Source organism: Sprattus sprattus, assembly GCF_963457725.1.
Source record: "Sprattus sprattus genome assembly, chromosome: 13".
In the NCBI taxonomy this organism is placed as follows: Eukaryota; Metazoa; Chordata; class Actinopteri; order Clupeiformes; family Clupeidae; genus Sprattus; species Sprattus sprattus.
In genome coordinates, this window is record NC_137911.1 from 31,610,445 (window position 1) to 31,628,603 (window position 18,159).

General features: G+C 42.2%; 1 protein-coding gene across 1 annotated transcript in view; it reads right to left on the bottom strand.

The window, feature by feature from the left end:
- Positions 1-4,480: 4,480 nt before the first annotated feature.
- The window catches only part of LOC308374514 (guanylate-binding protein 1-like), a gene marked incomplete at both ends in the record, with an annotated part of 59,411 nt that continues 45,732 nt past the window's right edge, over positions 4,481-18,159 (bottom strand). Inside the window, 3 exons of the mRNA XM_080850295.1 lie at positions 4,481-4,541; positions 4,927-5,996; positions 7,751-7,947. Coding sequence (XP_080706421.1) covers positions 4,481-4,541; positions 4,927-5,996; positions 7,751-7,947 — 1,328 coding nt within the window. The remainder of the gene's footprint in view (positions 4,542-4,926; positions 5,997-7,750; positions 7,948-18,159) is intronic.

The window sequence follows — 18,159 nt, forward strand, 5'->3', positions numbered from 1 at the left end:
CGGACCTGCCCACCCCTTCCACTTCCTAGAATTTGCTGGAAGTGCTAAGGAAAGCCTGTTCAATTATCCAGTAAAACTACACGATGGTAGTCCACTCCACAATGGTAGTCGTGCATGCTCAGATACAAACTGTTTACCGCACAAGGCTCAACGTCATCACATGGGGTTGTCTTAACGCATAATGTGGTTATATTTAATGTAATATTTGATTATTAAAAGTGTGGAGACGGAGTCAGGGTAAAAGGCAAATAGTTTGTATTATGAAGAAGTGAGAAAATATAGCAGTAGGTAATACAAATAAAGCATTGATGTGCTATAACTTCACAGGCAGAACAAAATACATCAGAATATCCAGTATATCTTTATCTTCTTAATTATACTAACATTAAGAACTTACAGTTGTATACAATGACCAAGCTTCTTCAAGTATGCCATCTTTCGCGAAGTTCCACAAGCTGTCGCAGTGTTGCAAAGTGACACATGCTACCGGTCTACCATCATGCAGTGAGCAACTGAGCATGCGCGACTACCATCGTGTAGTGAACTACAATCGTGTAGTGACATCCAGCATTAAAGTGGCGAGTATCCAGTGTTCCTCATAGCCAGTACATTTCCCAGTATACAGACCATAATAAACATGAACACCTTACTGATACCGCTTGAGTCAAAATAATAGGGTCAAGACATCAGGGGCCGTATTCACAAAGAATCTTAGGGCTAAAAGTAGCTCATAAGTGGCGAATTTAGGAGAAACTCCTAAAAATAACGGGGCGTGTCAGTCTTAAATGTAGGACTCCTAATTTTTTTTACTAAGAGCAATTCACAAAATATTTTATCCCTAAAAGTAGCACCTAAGTCTAGGACAGCTTAAAACTCCTCATGAGGACTCCTAAGTCACTAAGACCTATTCACAAAAAATCGTAAGATGGCTGCAGCCGACTTGGAATTGATAAAAGACATTGCTTAAACCGTGAAGGTATTGATATTGTCGTAGAATTAGCGCGGGATGCAATGACGCCTTTAAACAACGATGTGTCCCGAAGTGAAATGTTTGGAAACATAAAGATAGCCTATTTGGCTTCGCGTAAAACATCATTCAGCCGTTTAATTCATCAAACTATCAACGCACTGTAGACCCCACATCATCCAACAGTTGGATGTACCGATGACTTGTGCATTTCAAGAGCGGTCTGCAGCAGGTTTTTGAGAACTTACCAGCTGGATGCCGCTGGGGTGACAGTGGCTATTGGTCCTGGGACCAGTAGGCTTTCGCTTAGGCTATACGTTTCACGTTCGTTTCGCTTTGATCAATTAAGATTGGAGGGCTTAAAGGGCCGCATGTGCTGATATTTGAAGTGGTCAAGGGCTGGAAATATAATAGCCTTACAGTTTGCTGGGTGCTTTAATTATTACTGCCTTGATTACATGCAATTGCCATATTTTATATTGATCGCTTTATATTTCTCTTAACGTGCAAAGTGTCATTCCCGTTGGATGCACAAACTTGTCATCATGCGTGTGCATTCTGCTAACTGCACTGTCCATAACTATTTAATATGACTTAATTTGAAGCCTAGGTTATTCTCTTATTTTCAGTCGATATAGTGGGATTGTTAGAGAGACGTCACGAATGAGTTTTTAATGAGAGAGCCTGTCAACAACCAATCACCGTCCTCACCCCTTCTAAACTCGTGCATGAGAAGCGACGTCATCCATAGCAACGGAGTTTTTATCTTAAGCTTAGGAGTTGGTATTATCCTTAGTATGAGTAGGTCTCAGAGCCGTTGTGAATCACTTTTAAGAAATGACTCCTACGTAAAAGGTTTTAGCGCGAGTTAGGAGCACTCCTAGTGGTAAGATAAAAGGCTTTGTGAATACGGCCCCAGAAGTAGGAAAATTATTGTGAAAATAATGTTTGGTGTTATTAAGCACACGTGACTTTATAGACAGAACACTTGACTTCTAAAAGTAATATGCATTTCTTAAATCTACTCTGAACCAAGAGCTGTGTTGTCCGCTAGAGGGTCCTTTTCTACTGAATCCCTAACAGATTCTTCTATATCTTTCAGTTGTTATTATATGTTCATACCTTTTTGTTTTGGATCAATTGTCTTTCTATTATTATTTTCATACCTTCTGATGGATTCAGAATACTGAATGCGAATATCTTGATTGTCTGGTTGCCGATGTTTTTGTCACTTGTTACCACTTACTCTTACACCTGCACTTTATATATTTCATATCTCACTTCTACCTCAATTGCTGCTAGTCCCAATTCTGTTTATATAACGATTCTGTGTCATATTCTACTTCTTACTGTACATATCATATTTATTCACTTATTCCACTTTACATTTGCACATACTCTGCACTTTTATTGTTATTTTGCACTTCTGGTTGGATGCTAAACTGCATTTCGTTGTCTCAGTACTTGTACTCTGTGCAATGACAATAAAGTTGAATCTAATCTAATCTAAAAGTTAAAGGTTTTTCCATAATCTGATTTAGGCTTTTTCGTATCCAGAATGGCTAAACTATGTAAAGTTACATTTCATCATTGAGAAATGATGCCCAATGTGTATTTTACAAATGTGTATAATTGTAGTCATGATTCATAGTTAGTGTGTTCTCAATAGTGAAAAGCTTTCATGAATTATACACATGATTCATAGTTAGTGTGTACTCAACAGTGAAAAGCTTTCTCCGTAACCAGCTCCTGCATCACCACCTTTAGTTTCATCACCAGTCTCAGTGACATCACTACCATCAACACCTTTGTTTCTGCAACAGCTGGAGTATGAATACTAGAGCTCAGACCTGAGAATTGTCACGCTAAATTACATGGGTTTATTATGAAGGTTTAGGGTGTGAGGTGTCCAGATGCATAATTAACAATTGTAATATTAGCCAATATAATAAAGTTATAATGGTAATATTCTGAGTTATTATAAGTTTATGTAAGTGCATGTATAGAGAATTTTTACTTCTCTACATTGTGTTCACTGCAGAACTTTAGTTGAACATTATCAACCCCTAAAAGACCAGAGACCAGACCTGAGCTGTAAAATAGCAAATCATTTTTATTGAGCACATATCATATGATTACATTTAGCCCAGTAGTGAAAATCACCATACAGAGCCCAACCCAACACTAAACTCCCCAGACTCAGAGCTCAACCCAACACTAAACTCCCCAGACTCAGAGCTCAACCCAACACTAAACTCCCCAGACTCAGAGCCCAACCCAACACTAAACTCCCCAGACTCAGAGCTCAACCCAACACTAAACTCCCCAGACTCAGAGCTCAACCCAACACTAAACTCCCCAGACTCAGAGCCCAACCCAACACTAAACTCCCCAGACTCAGAGCTCAACCCAACACTAAACTCCCCAGACTCAGAGCTCAACCCAACACTAAACTCCCCAGACTCAGAGCTCAACCCAACACTAAACTCCCCAGACTCAGAGCCCAACCCAACACTAAACTCCCCAGACTCAGAGCTCAACCCAACACTAAACTCCCCAGACTCAGAGCTCAACCCAACAATAAACTCCCCAGACTCAGAGCCCAACCCAACACTAAACTCCCCAGACTCTTCATGTGCACACAATTAACAATTCTACTAATGACAACTATAGTATGGAAGGGATGTATGATACATGGGGATAGACAGAAAAGGCTGAGAGTGAAATACATATGCAAAACTTTAAGAACAACCATAACCATAAAAGCTTTGAAATACTGATTACAAGATTGAAACAGGATTCAACAATAATTATTTTGAACTCTCATTTGAAAAATAGCTTGGATAAATGAATAAAGTTAAAGTTTAATGATTATCCTTCACACCGAGCCACCTCTCCTCTTACAGACAGCATCTCCACTGGTAAGGCTTTAGGGGATATATATTCAGACAGCATCCCCACTGGTAAGGCTTTAGGGGATATATATTCAGACAGCATCCCCACTGGTAAGGCTTTAGGGGATATATATTCAGACAGCATCCCCACTGGTAAGGCTTTAGGGGATATATATTCAGACAGCATCCCCACTGGTAAGGCTTTAGGGGATATATATAGTCGGACAGCATCCCCACTGATAAGGCTTTAGGGGGCTATATATTATTCCCACTGAGAATTTAAATGACAATTGAATGTTTTAAATCACACCAACTTCAATTTCAATACCTTCTTTTTATAGGATGAAATAACAAACTCAATTATTTGTGTAATTACACTTTTATGGTTTATGTGATAAAATGAACTGATCTGCCAATTAACGAAACCAATTGGCAGGATTGCTGAAGACCCCCTTGACCCTAGACTTAAGTTTCCCCGATGTAGACTTTTCTGTTCCAGTTAGAGCTACTCCCTTTCCCAGATTTTCTTTTCCAGGTAGAGCTACTCCCTTTCGCAGATTTTCTTTTCCAGGTAGAGCTACTCCCTTTCCCAGATTTTTCAAAATAAGTGCCCTCTCTCTTACTTCTTGTAACTCTTGAACACGCTTCTGCCATCCAGGTTTGGCCTCATGTTTCTCTGTCTGTATGAGGATATCAATGTAATCTGGAGTAGACAAAGGATCTGGACGAAGGGCAATCTCTCCTAGACGTTGCAGGCATTTAGTTAAAATCTCCATCTTTTCCACAACTTTCCCCTGCACTTGCTCATATTCTATTCCCAATTGTTTGATGATTTTCTCTGTAGTCATCTTCTCTCCCTGTGCTGCCTCATATTTACTCTTCAGATCCTGATATGTCCTCTTCTCTGTTTCATGTTTTATGTCCCATCGGTAAGTCATGTTGAAATGTTGACTATAGTGGCATTTGTTGGGACACACTGTGCAGTATTCATCTGTTATCGCAGCACAGCCAATTTTGTCTTCATCCTTTGGTATCTGACAAGGATAGTGGCAGGTGTAGTTGCACCCATGGCAGTTGGTGATGAAGGTTCCTGGTTCAATATCAATCTTCTCAGATTTATCAACCTCTACTTCATAATCAAAGTCCTCATTTTCCTTCATGTGGGTCTTGTGGTTTTCCAGTGCGGCTTTTGTGGTGTTTATTTCATCCAGTTTTGACAAACCTAATCGTATCATTGGCTGCACCCCCTCAACAGTTGCCTCAAGCCGTCTGCGCTCTTCCAGAACTTGCTTTGTCAGCATCAAACTCCGGGGTTTCATCGAGCTTAGATGAGTGAAGAATTTCTTCATGCTGGTTTTCCCCATCTTCCAGAACATGTTATCAAAGTCATCCTCATCACTGCTGGCTCCTGTATTTTTGTCAAAAAGCACAGAGTTGTTGAATTTGAAATGAAGAGAAGACCCATCATGATTTGATGCACATGGGATGTTGGCAGCTTTGATTCCCTCCAGTACTGGGGGAGATTGGCCATCAGCAAAGGTCACAAGAAGAATGATGTTGGCGGCGATGTCCTTCCCAAAAATGGAGAGGATAGCATCAAAGATGTATTTCTGTGTGTGTGTCAGACGAGCTAACGCAGACTGCACTACAAAGCACACTGCATCAATTTGATCAATTCCACCCTTGACTGAGAAAAACTGTCTTATTTTATCTGTGATTTCTTTGTCTTGTGTGATTCCTCTGGTGTCCCCAAACCCTGGAGTGTCAATGATTGTCAGAGAGAATGGAACTTCGAATCCATCTGTGTGGTTAATCTGATAGGCTGTCACCTCCGAGGTCTGACTGGACGCTTGTGTTTTGTGAGTTTGTTCATCAATCAGTTTATATCTCCAGTCGTCCTCCCATTCAACTCCAAGAACGTAGTTGATCATACCGTTGATGAGGGTGGTCTTGCCAGATCCAGTGGCACCAACAACCATGATGGTTTTGTTGGCTGAAGTTTTTGTTGGTGGGCTTCCAAAAACCTTCTTGTTGAGCTGACTATCTCCTGCTGATTTCAGTTTTAGCAGGCGAACTGTTGGGAACAGATCATCACCCTTGATTTCAGTGAACTTCTCCGGATCCAGTCGTGTTCTCTTAGTTTTCAGAAAGAAAGGGGAAAAAAGAAAGTTACATTTATATGGTTAAATGCAGCCCCTCTGATGATATAATGATATGCAACACACACACATACACATAGCACACACACGTACTGTTACAACCCCCCTGTGCCCCCCTCCGGCCTTGCGCAGTCACTGCAGGGGTAGTGCTGATTGGTTCACGGTGCACACTTGTAGAGGGGTGTGTGGGTATATAGGGGGATCGTCTCCCTCCCATGGTCTAACCCTCTCTCTCTCTGTAAATACTGATACACTCATTGTATGCACACATACACATTATTTCATCTTTCCTAGGCTTCTGTTTTAGTCTGGATGACTGCAGTAACTTATTTTTTAATTCTTGGTTAAAAGCAAGGTTGCTGCTTGCTGGCTGACATAGTGTCTGTCCGGGTACAGCTGTGATGATAAAATACATACAAGAAGTATTAATTAATCCAACATTACAGTTGGATCAGTTTTGGATTAGGACTTGTTCTTGTGTAGTCTTGTGAACTATGTGGGCAACACTCAGATCTCTCTCTTTGGCAAAAGTCTGCCAACATTGTATAGAAAGTGTCAGTTTACTGTCATTCAAAATAACTAGGATCAGCGTACACAGCTATGTCATATCATGGACCACTACCTTGACTGCAGTAGCAATGTATCAGTTTACAAGTCCAAATGTAATTCACATGTGAGGCTTCTTTGAGTAAAACAAAAGTGGATCCAAAAGTGAATGGGTAGTAACGTGCTACGTTTACGGCGTTACATGAAGCTGAGTATTGTTTTTCAAAAAATTGTACTTATAGTAAATAACATTTAAATGTAATGCAGAGTGCCATTCACTCTTACTCAAGTAGGTCTACATTTACAATGAAACAATTGACTTATACTGTGTTCCATTAGGCTCGACTTTAGGGTACTACTTTGATATGAAATCATTGTTATTCACACACGCACAGCTTCTAGCCTACAACGTCGACAGCTTTGGCTACGTACACAATTACGTACACACCGCATTGGTCGCTTGTCACCTTTTCTCATGTTCTTACTGAGGCATACCTGATGGAACTGTTCTCAGTAGGCATTACCCTTATAACCAGCCTCCTATAATTCAGTTTTTTAATTATGCATATGATGAAAAATTAAGAAACAAAATGCTCATTTAACAAACTTTATGTACTACCAAAGGTACACTGAATGTAGAGGTGGAAAAAATACAAACCAAACCGGGGAAAAAAGATTGAAATGATTGTTATGTTGCTGTAACCATGACCCAGTGTGAGAATAAATCCTCAGATGCTCAGTTTCTACTTATCAACCGCAGAGAGGAAGGAAAGGGAGTTAACCCCGGGGTTAAAAAAGAACTAGAAAGGCCCCTGCTACCGACATACGCTAGTATTGTAGAGAATTCTGTTTACTGGCCACGCTGGCTACGCCCCCACCAATCAATGTGTTGTAGCAGGCTGCAGGTGGGTGAGACACCTGAGGCCTGTTGAGCAGGGACGTGCACAGGAGGGGGCTAAGGTTGCCCGGGCAACTGCCCTTCTGCCATCCTCGACTCAAGTTGATCCTCCGAAGGAAAACATATTTTTTTTTAAATAGTATAAGGCTGCAGAATTTCATGTAGGCCTAGATAACAAAATGACGGAATATGTTTGAGTTATCTTCAGTTAAGCTGTTAGCATTCCCTAAAATCTGGTTACCAGTTACCTTCAGTGTAGCTATGATTAGCATTCCCTCAGACCTACCCTGAGATTAGCGGTTACAACCCGCTCCAGCTCTGCCTGGGCTCTCACTCTTTCCTCCTCCTTCTTCTCCTCCAACTGCCTGATGTTCTCCTCATTGATGCTTCTCTGCAGGTCACAAATGGCTTGCTGCTGGAGGTTGGTACGCTGTACCAGAAGTTTCTGCTGCTGCTCTGCTTCCTCCCACCTTACCTTGTCCTCTGAGAGAGAGACAGAGAGAGACAGAGAGAGATAGAGAGAGAGAGAGACAGAGACAGAGACAGAGAGAGAGAGAGAGAGACAGAGAGAGACGGAGACACAGAGAGAGACAGAGAGACAGAGAGAGAGAGAGAGAGAGAGAGAGAGAGAGAGACAGAGAGAAATATGTGACTTCAGTAGGTTCAACCCAGCCCGGGGAATCATTTACATACAAGGCTGGTAGGTACAGTGGGGAAAATAAGTATTTGAACCCCTTGCGATTTCACAAGTTTGGCCACTTGCAAAGAAATGTGTGATCTATAATTGTAATGGTAGGTGTATATTAACAGTGAGAAACAGAATATCAACAAAAAAATCAAGAAAAATGTATTTTATAACATTTATGACTTTATTTGCATTTGATGCAAAAAATAAGTATTTGAACCCCCAAAATTGACTGACAAAAATGACTTAGTACTTGGTGGAATAACCCTTATTGGCAAGCACAGACGTCAGACGTTTCTTGTAGTTGGTCACCAGGTTTACAAACATCTCAGGAGGGATTTTGGTCCACTCTTCTTTCCAGATCCTCTCCAAATCTTTAAGGTTGTGTTTTCAATGGGAGGGAATGAGGGAATGAGGTTCAAGCCCAATATTCCACGTTACATGGCCCCATCCATAGTCCCCTTGATGCGGTGGAGTCGTCCTGTACCCTTGGCAGAGAAACAGCCCCAAAGCATAATGTTTCCACCGCCATGCTTGATGGTGGGTATGATGTACTCTTGGGGTCATATTCAGCATCCCCCCCCCTGTAAAACACGGCAAGTCGAGTTGATGCCAAAGAGCTTGATTTTGGTATCATCTGACCACATTCTGTCTCCCAATCCTCCCTAGAATCATTCAAGTGTGCAATGGTAAACTTCAGATGGCCCTGTACATGCGCTTCCTTGAGCAGGGGGACCTTGCGAGTCCTGCAGTACTTCAAAAAATGACGGCGTGGTGTGTTGCCAATGGTTTTCTTGGTGACTCTGGTCCCAGCTGCCTTGAGATCATTCACAAGCTCCCCCTGTGTAGTTCTGGGGTTATTCTGCACCTTCCGAATGATCACTGATTCCGCACGAGGGGATATCTTGCATGGAGCCCCAGACCTGGAGCGGGTGACAGTTGTTTGGTGTTGCTTCCATTTATGAATAATCGCACCAATAGTTATCTGCTTCTCACCAAGCTGCTTGCCGGTGGTTTTTTAGCCCATTCCAGCCTTGTGCAGGTCTACAATCTTATCTCTGACGTCCTTGGACAGCTCTTTGGTCTTGCCCATGGTGGTGAGGTTGAAGGTGTGAAGTATGATTCTTTGGACAGGTTTCTTTTATACAGGTCACCAGTTGAGATCAGGTATACCTTGTTAGACCTAATGAGGACTAATCTGTGTGCTTTTTGGGCACATAACTGGCCATTGGGAGCCAGAATTATTGCTGTTTGCTTGGGGGTTCAAATACTTATTTTTTGCATCAAATGCAAATAAAGTCATAAATCTTATAAAATGCAGTTTTCTGGATTTTTTTGTTGATATTGTGTTTCTCACTGTTAAAATACACCTACCATTAAAATTCTAGATCAAACATTTCTTTGCAAGTGGCCAAACTTGCGAAGTCGGCAGGGGTTCAACTACTTATTTTCCCCACTGTATCTCCTGAACACATTGAACCATTTAGTAAATTCCATAGATATTGTCAGGACGGTTCTCATAATATTTATAATAATAATATCGTAATAATATCAGTGACAGCTTCTAATAATGTGATGGGAATTACAGTTAATTGTATCATAGGGCTGTTTTGTCATTAACTTTCCTGGCAACTTATGCTAGGATATGATGTCTTCCAGGATGTTGTGAGGCAACATGCCCTTCCTTACCTGAGCAAAATAACACAGCATGTATGTAAGTGTTAATGCTGCCTTTAATACCAGTCATATGCCCTAGCTTTAAAGAAATTCACCAACAATAACAAAAGGGCAGGAGATTCAGGCAGAAGTTTCCAGAGGGCCCAATTTAACAGATCCAGAAAACAAGCTTGGGTCAAGAACAGCAAAAATATCAACAGGTTGACTGAACACTAAAACGAAAACAAGGATACAAAAGACAGTCTGTCCAATCACAATACGTAGAACTATCGGTCTAGGAGTTTAAGCTATAATTCAGCCGGCTAAGACCTGCGTGTAACTTACCCTGTGATGTATGTAGGTGACGTGACCTTGATGCTGTATCGGTAGTGTGTGTAGTGATGTTCCATGACCAATGAAAGGCCACAAGAGAACCAGCTAGTCTAGATCAACACAAGCTATAGTCTTACCGTGAGTGGCCAGCTCCTTATTTTTTCTCTAACAGTTCAAGTTTTAGGATGTTAAATTAATTGAGGACTATTGCTAGAGGATATTTGTAACGGGGGAAAATGTCATCACATTGAACATATGTTTGGGGGCGGGACAGCCTATCTCTTTCTGTGTATTTGTAAACAAAACACATAAGAAACATCTCCAAACTCCGCCCCACTTTAACCCTATCAGATGCAGAGAAGCTTGTCCACGCCTTTATCTCCTCAAGACTGGACTATTGTAATTCACTTTTCTATGGGATCACTGGCAAGAACATCCAGAAGCTGCAATACATCCAAAACAGCGCTGCCAGGATTCTGATGAAGGTCCGGAAATATGAGCACATAACACCAATATTACACTCACTACACTGGCTCCCTGTCTCTTTCCGGATTGACTACAAAGTCCTTATAATCACCCATACATGCATTAATGGACATGCACCTCCCTACCTGCAAGAATTAATTACTCCCCAAACCTCCACCTGCACCCTCAGGTCTTCAAACAGCTCGCTCCTCCGCGTCCCCAAAACCAAGCTCCGCACCATGGGCGACCGGGCCTTTTGCTCGGCAGCCCCACATTTATGGAACAGCCTCCCTGACCACCTAAGGGCAACACAGACGCTGGATTCCTTTAAAGCTGGACTTAAAACTTTCTTATTTAGGAAGGCATTTCTGGCCTTGTGTTAAATCTTTTCTGCTATGCTTGTGTTAATATTTAAATTTGTTTTTAATTTTATTGTATTATTATAGTTAATTTCTAATATGTAGGCACTGTGAGATTCTTTGGAATGAAAAGTGCGTTAAAAATAAAATTAATTTAACCTCCCATCTGACATCACCACAATGCCTCCCCTCAGTGATGCACCTGGATGCGACCCTCCTACTCAGGCAGCAGGTAGCAGAACTCAAAGTCAGGTTAGCGAACCTCTACCAGATCAAGCTGGATGAGCAGTTCATTCTCTGTGGGTCCCCTTCACACACACTGGACATCTCAACTCCACTCCACCCTGCAAGCAAACTAACCAAGAACACACACTGATGGGGACCCTGAACTCCACTCCTCACAGAGCCAGGCCAACCACTGCAACTGAGGAACCGCTACACCGCACTGATGGATGTGGAGGATTCCCCTCCTCAGCTTGCCCAGAATGCCTCTGCAGACCGGCTCCAGAGCAACACCAGTATCGCACCGACAACCAGCATCGCCCACGCCGCCCTGCTCCCTACCCTGGGCCCTCAACACAGTCGATTAGATTCAACTTTATTGTCATTGTACAGAGTACAATTACTGAGACAACGAAATGCAGTTTAGCATCTAACCAGTAAATGCAAAATAGCAATAAAAGTGCAGAGTATGTGCAAATGTAGGGTGGACTAAGTGAATAAATATGATATGTACAGTAAGAGTTAGAATATGACACAGAATTGTAATAAAAACAGAATTGAATAGCAGCAATTGAGGTAAGAGTGAGGTATGATAAGTATATAAAGTGCAGGTGAAAGTAACTGGTGGTAACAAGTGAAATCAAGTGAATGAGGAAGAAAAGTACAAACAATACAGGTAATGTAGTAAAGGTGATACAGTATTAAAAAGACATATGGTGCAAATGTTCAGTGGCTGGAGGAGGGTGTGTGGCAGTCAAGCCAGGGCTGGACTGGGGACATTTTTCAGGCCGGGCATTTTTAACCAAGAGCAGGCCACCACCAGGTATTGACGGGGGAAAATGTAAGCGCGCTGTGTGACAGCGTGGGTTTTTTCCCCAACTGCTTTTGACATGCGTACCCCTTAAGCCTTTTTGTCACACCATGAGTACCCCTTCACTCATGCAGTGACTATGCTGCACACATTCGTTAATTTATCCTCATACCCCCTGCAGTTTGCTTGCGCACCTCAGGTGGTATGTACCACTTACCCCTTGTTGGGAATCACTGCCTTAAACGATCAATGTGCACTAGGAGACACAAACATTTTAACACTATGAGAAGCATTATGAAAAGTTCTCCCAAAATACTGTTATCATAGGCTTATCAAAAGTATGATCTATTGACCGTAGGTCAGATTACTTTTTAGACATGTCATTTCTTTCAACCTTGTTACTTAAATTTAAGTAAAGGAATTATATTAAAAAATATGAATTAACTTAATCTGATCCACTTTGAGTGTTTCAAGTCAGCGTATTATTTTACCTCATCACAAAAGCAACCTTTTCATCAGATCGCTCTTCTCGGCTACCCTGTCAATGATGACATCTGTACAGTGGCGTAATGTGGTTACGACGGGCCCCGGTGCACGCTATTTTGACGGGCCCTATAGTTACTTTGGCGTTCCCTATTACACTAAACAAAGATGTTTGTAATCAATATGATTGTGACAAGTGTGTACACAAAGAACGAAATCTTGTTTAACTCGTTAGAAATGGTCAGAAAGTAGCCTAGATAGCACTGTTTACGATAACCCTGATCTTAAAAATGACAGACGTCCCACATAACGTAATTAACTAATTGATTAAGAGGAAGAGTAAACAATGTATTAACAATATTTACAAGAAGAAGTTTCAATAGGATATTTAAATTGTGTATACAAGCAACGCAGACACGATGAAACTAACTAAACTAGAAAATGCATTTCCTGAAGGAAAAACCAGTGCATGAAATGCAAAAGTTAGGAAAGGAAGAAGAAAAGAAAGAAGAGTGAAAGAAGGAAAGAAGAAAGGAAAGAAGAGTGGAAGAAGGAAAGAAGAAAGGATAGAAGAGTGAAGAAAGGAGAGAAGAGAGGATGAAGGAAAGAAGAGTGAAAGAAGGAAAGAAGAAAAGAAAGAAGAGTGAAGAAAGGAAAGAAGAGTGGAAGAAGAAAAGAAAGAAGAGTGAAGAAAGGAAAGAAGAGTGAAAGAAGGAAATAATAGTTGAAGAAGGAAAGAAGAAAAGGAAAGAAGAGTGAAAGAAGGAAAGAAGAAAGGAGAGTGAAGAAAGGAAAGAAAAGTGAAAGAAGGAAAGAAGAGTGGAAGAAGGAAAGATGAGTGGAAGAAGGAAAGAAGAGTGAAAGAGAAAAAGAGAGTGAAAATATTGAAAAAAGGAGATACAAATGGAGTGAAGAAGAGAGATTGAGTGTGAGAGAAAGTAGACTGAGAGGGATAGAGAGAAAGATGGAGAGATGGAGAGAAAAAAAGTAGAGAATGGAAGGTGTCTTAATGTTCCTAGTTACAGTTAAATTGAGAGGGACAGAGGAGAGGTTCCTTTGATTTGGCGCAGCTGTTAGTGAAGCACAGGTGCAAGCCAGTTTAAAGACCCTATTATGATGTCATAATGGCCCAATGTAAGTCAATGGGAAAATTTCGATTCGTTTTTATTTAATATCTTAAAAAGTATAAAGTTTAGAAAAGTGAAAAATACATAGCATAAGTGTCCTTTACAAGACCTACGCGACAAAGTTTGAATGAAGTTTCTACGTTAAGCGGTTCGCAGAAAAAGGTAACAAGAATAAGAAGAAGAAGAAGAAGAAGAAGAAGAAGCCTAGGAATAACAATACAGGGCATTTCATGCACTGTGATTATTAAACACAGACACACACGTTCTGTTTTCCATCCCCCTGGCCATGGCCCGACACCTCTCACACTCAAAGTCCTCTTGCTCTTAGACAGGACAGTGACAAATGTATTAGAAACATGGATAGCGACGCGCTCCGACTCGCGGTAACGTAAACACAGGTCAAAGTGTGCTAAAGCGTTCTTAAAACACGGATGACAAGCGACACACCTGCTTTACCCACATCTGAAAAACACATAATGAAACGGGTGCTCCACCGCGAATTGTTAAAGGGGGCATGGCCGGGCATGGCAGCCCATCAAATACCCTTGTAGCTACTAGTACTCACCTATTTGAATGGCATTCGACGAGCCTTGCGTGCTAGCAGGAGGGTCGCCCGTAGCACTAGCAGACTCCATGGACTGGCGAACGTTTGTTGAAAAAACAAAATAATCTCATTTAGGTAGCTTTGCCACCTTCTCCTGCAGCTCTTTACTCTCTTGCCTTTTCTTACTGCCACTTTTGTGTTCATAAGACATTTTCAACAGACTCCTGTAGCCTTCACAATAGGGTATAGCAGTCTTGCTCCTTTGCTATTGACAGTTAGCAGCCTTAATGTCACTCTGTTACCTTCCTCGTGAGACGAATATTTAAATGATCTTGTCCATTTACAGTACTGCGGCGCTGACCTACATATTTCCCAGAAATCCCCATTGCAAATCAGAAATTCTGAATGACAAAATACCAAAGAAAATAACTTATTCGTTTCATTGAAACGTTTTTCTGTATTGTTTCTTCAGTGTATGTAGGTTAATCATGTGCTGTTGTTCTAAATTGCTACTATTTTTTTGCAAAAATAATACCCACCATGACGAAGATACGTACGGTATTATAGGTGTATAAAAAGTTGTCGAGACACATATTTTTGTAACTAATGAAGTTAGCGCTGTAAACTCTAGCTGGACTGCTTGAAGGCCAGGTCCCGCCAGTTTAATTTGAATTGACGTTAATGTGGCCTGCTACGTTAAATGCGAGTTTGGCATGAATAAAAAAAATAATGAAACGCTTCAGGCCTGAAGCCAATAAATAGCATCCTCACATAGCTGTTTTTACTGTCCAGGTGAGAGAGGGCGGAGTGTAATGCTGCGGAGATGGCATCCTCCGTACTCCTGTTCTTGCGGTAGGCGAATTGAAAAGGGTCCAGTGTGGGTGGTAAGGAGCTTTTGATGTGAGCCAGGACCATCCTCTCGAACTACTTCATGATTGTGGGGGTGAGTGCAACGGGGCGGAAGTCGTTAAGGCTCACTGCAGCGGAGTGTTTCGGCACTGGCACGATGGAGGTGGTTTTAAAGCACGTGGGGACAGTAGCTTGGGCCAGAGACAGGTTGAATATGTCAGTCAAGACCTCAACTAACTGCCCAGCACAGGCCCTGAGCACCCGTCCAGGGATGCCATCAGGGCCAGCGGCCTTGCGTGCATTAATCCTGCTCAGTGCAGCACACCCGTCAGTGGAGGAGAGTGTGAGAGGTTGGTGGTCAGAAGTGAGCACAGCCTTGATGGCAGCCTCCTGGTTGTCCCTGTCGAAGCGTGCATAAAAGCTGTTCAGCTCGTCAGGGAAGGAGGCCGCACTGTTATGGGGAGTGGTGCTGGTGGGTTTGTAGTCTGTTATGGCCTGGATGCCTTGCCACATGCGTCGGGGGTCGGAGTTGTTCTTGAAGTGCTCCTCAATCCTTAGCTTGTGGCAGTGCTTGGCCTGCTTGATGCCCCTCTTCAGGTCAGCCCTGGATGAACTGTAGGCCTGAGCATCACCTGATCTGAAAGCGGTGTCTCTTGCCTTCAGTAGTAGGCGGACCTCTTCGTTCATCCAAGGCTTCTGGTTGGGGAAGGTAGTGATACGCTTGAGTGTGGTGACGCTGTCAATGTTGGAGTTGATGAAGTCCAGAACGGATGAGGCATAGGAGTCAATGTCCGTGTGGGAGTCCAGTGTGGCTTGAGTGGCAAACACACTCCAGTCCGTGTGTTCGAACCGGTGCTGTAGTGCAGAGTCTGCTCCCTCTGGCCACACTTTAACTGTCCTCACTGTGGGTTTCACACGTTTGATGAGTGGTGTGTATTTGGGGAGAAGGAACAAAGAGAGGTGGTCAGACTGACCTAGGTGGGGGAGGGGGGCTGCCTTGTAGGCATCAGCCATGTTTGTATACACTTTGTCCAAAGTCTTGTCTCCTCTTGTGGGGCAGGAGACATGTTGATGAAATTTGGGGAGTACAGTCTTCAGGTTGGAGTGGTTAAAGTCACCCGCAACAATAAAGGCTGCCTCTGGGTGTAAAGTCTGTTGCTTGCTAATGCCAGAATGCAGTTCTTTCATTGCCAGCTTAGCATTAGCGTCTTGGGGGATATAGGCTGCAGGTACAACAGTAGATGTGAACTCTCTGGGCAGATAGAACGGTCTACACCTAACCATGATGTATTCAAGGTGAGCAGAACAGTGACTCTCGATGATAGCAGTGTCCGTACACCAAGCTTTGTTAACATAGATGCATAGTCCACCGCCTCTGGTCTTACCGGAGTCCTCTGTTGTTCTATCTGCTCGGAGGATGTATCACCCCGTTAGCTCGATGGTGCTATCAGGAACGCCGCTGTTGAGCCATGTTTCCGTGAAAATCATGACGTTGCAGTCCATAATCCATTTATGAGTGGTGATCCGCAGCCGCAGTTCATCCATCTTATTCGCCAGAGACCGAACATTGGCGAGGAAAATGCTGGGTAGAGAAAGCCGGTGAGGAGTTAGCTTTAGCCTAGCTCGTAGCCCTCCTTGCGAACCCCGCTTTTGTTTACGGTCTCAACGCCGCCTGTGAGCACTTCCGGTCAGCGTAGCCGGGTTGATAGTTACCGCTGTTCTGGAGATCTCTGGAATGAGCCGGAGACTGTCGATAAAGTTGTCGGAATCGCATGATCCGATGTCCAGAAGTTGCTGACGGCTATAAGATATATTCGCAAGGCTGTTCTTAGTGAACAGGCTCGAAACAAATAGGCAGAAAACTACTATTTTACAAATACTGGAGAGACGCTGAGCCTCGTGTTGTTCACGCGCCGCCATCTTACTGCAATCATCATTAGGGATGGGTATCGTTTGGGTTTTTTCCGATACCGGTACTTAACCGATACTTTTAAATCGATACCGGTGCCTAAACGGTGCCTGAACCGATACTTAAAAAAAAAAAAAGCACAAAACGAGGATTGACGACATTAAAGAAAGGCTTTTTTTATTGCCAAGGCCATTTTTTTTCTTCAAATTGAACAATATATTAACTGTTTAAAGTATACTATGAATATAAATACACACAAAACACTTGGCTTCAAACTACAGCTTCAAACTATGAATATTATATTAACTGTTAACAACAGTTTATAGTATGCTTAAATAAATATAAATAAATACAAAACACACACACACTCTCTAAGACTACAGCTTCAAACTTATGAGCATATTTGCCTTTGGAGTCAAACATTTATTATTTAGTTTGCATTTATTTCATGAAATTTTCAACACTTTCTTTGTACTGTATTTGTACATACCTAGCTATCTTTTCTTAGCCTGACGATGTCATACTCATAATTCTAGTCAGAATATGAGTCTGAGATCGGACAATTGGGCTGTGATTATGGGGCGTGTTTCAACGAACCAGGAAAGAAAATTCCTCTTCGCTGAATTGGATACCTAGAACCAATCAGCGCAACGTAGTATTACCATCTGACAGATTAAACTTTTACCTGCTCCCGTAGGAAGGACGGCAAAAACATCTTTTCAATCGACAAATGCCTTGATCGCGTTTCTCTGTTCCTCTTTCAAAATGAATGCGCTGTCAATATCTGCTGAGATTTGCCTGCTCACGTTACTTAATTAGCACTCAAGGCTAGAAGCTACCATTAGTTTCAACGATTATTTTGGCCAACGCGTTAGCATAACCGATCAATAATGGTCTAGAGTGCTTTAGTTAGGACCTAAAATCCTCGGCAACACTCGTTTTGCGTATACACAACTAACCGAGTCAATGTAGACATAAAAAAGTCGTGTAGATAGCTTAAATCATATAAAATATGTCCCACTAAGCTCCCGAGACGGCGCCATCTTTGTTCGATGTATATTCCGGTATATTCTATCTATATCTGTCCATCAACGTATAAAGCCCGCCCTTACAATTTGATTGGTTTAGATTGCGTTTCAACCTTTTTGAAACGTTAAATCTCTCCCAACTAACTCGATTCCAGACTGAATCTCCCAGCCCAAAAATGTTGTGGGCGGAGTTCAGGCTGGTATCCAGGCTAATCTTTTCTATC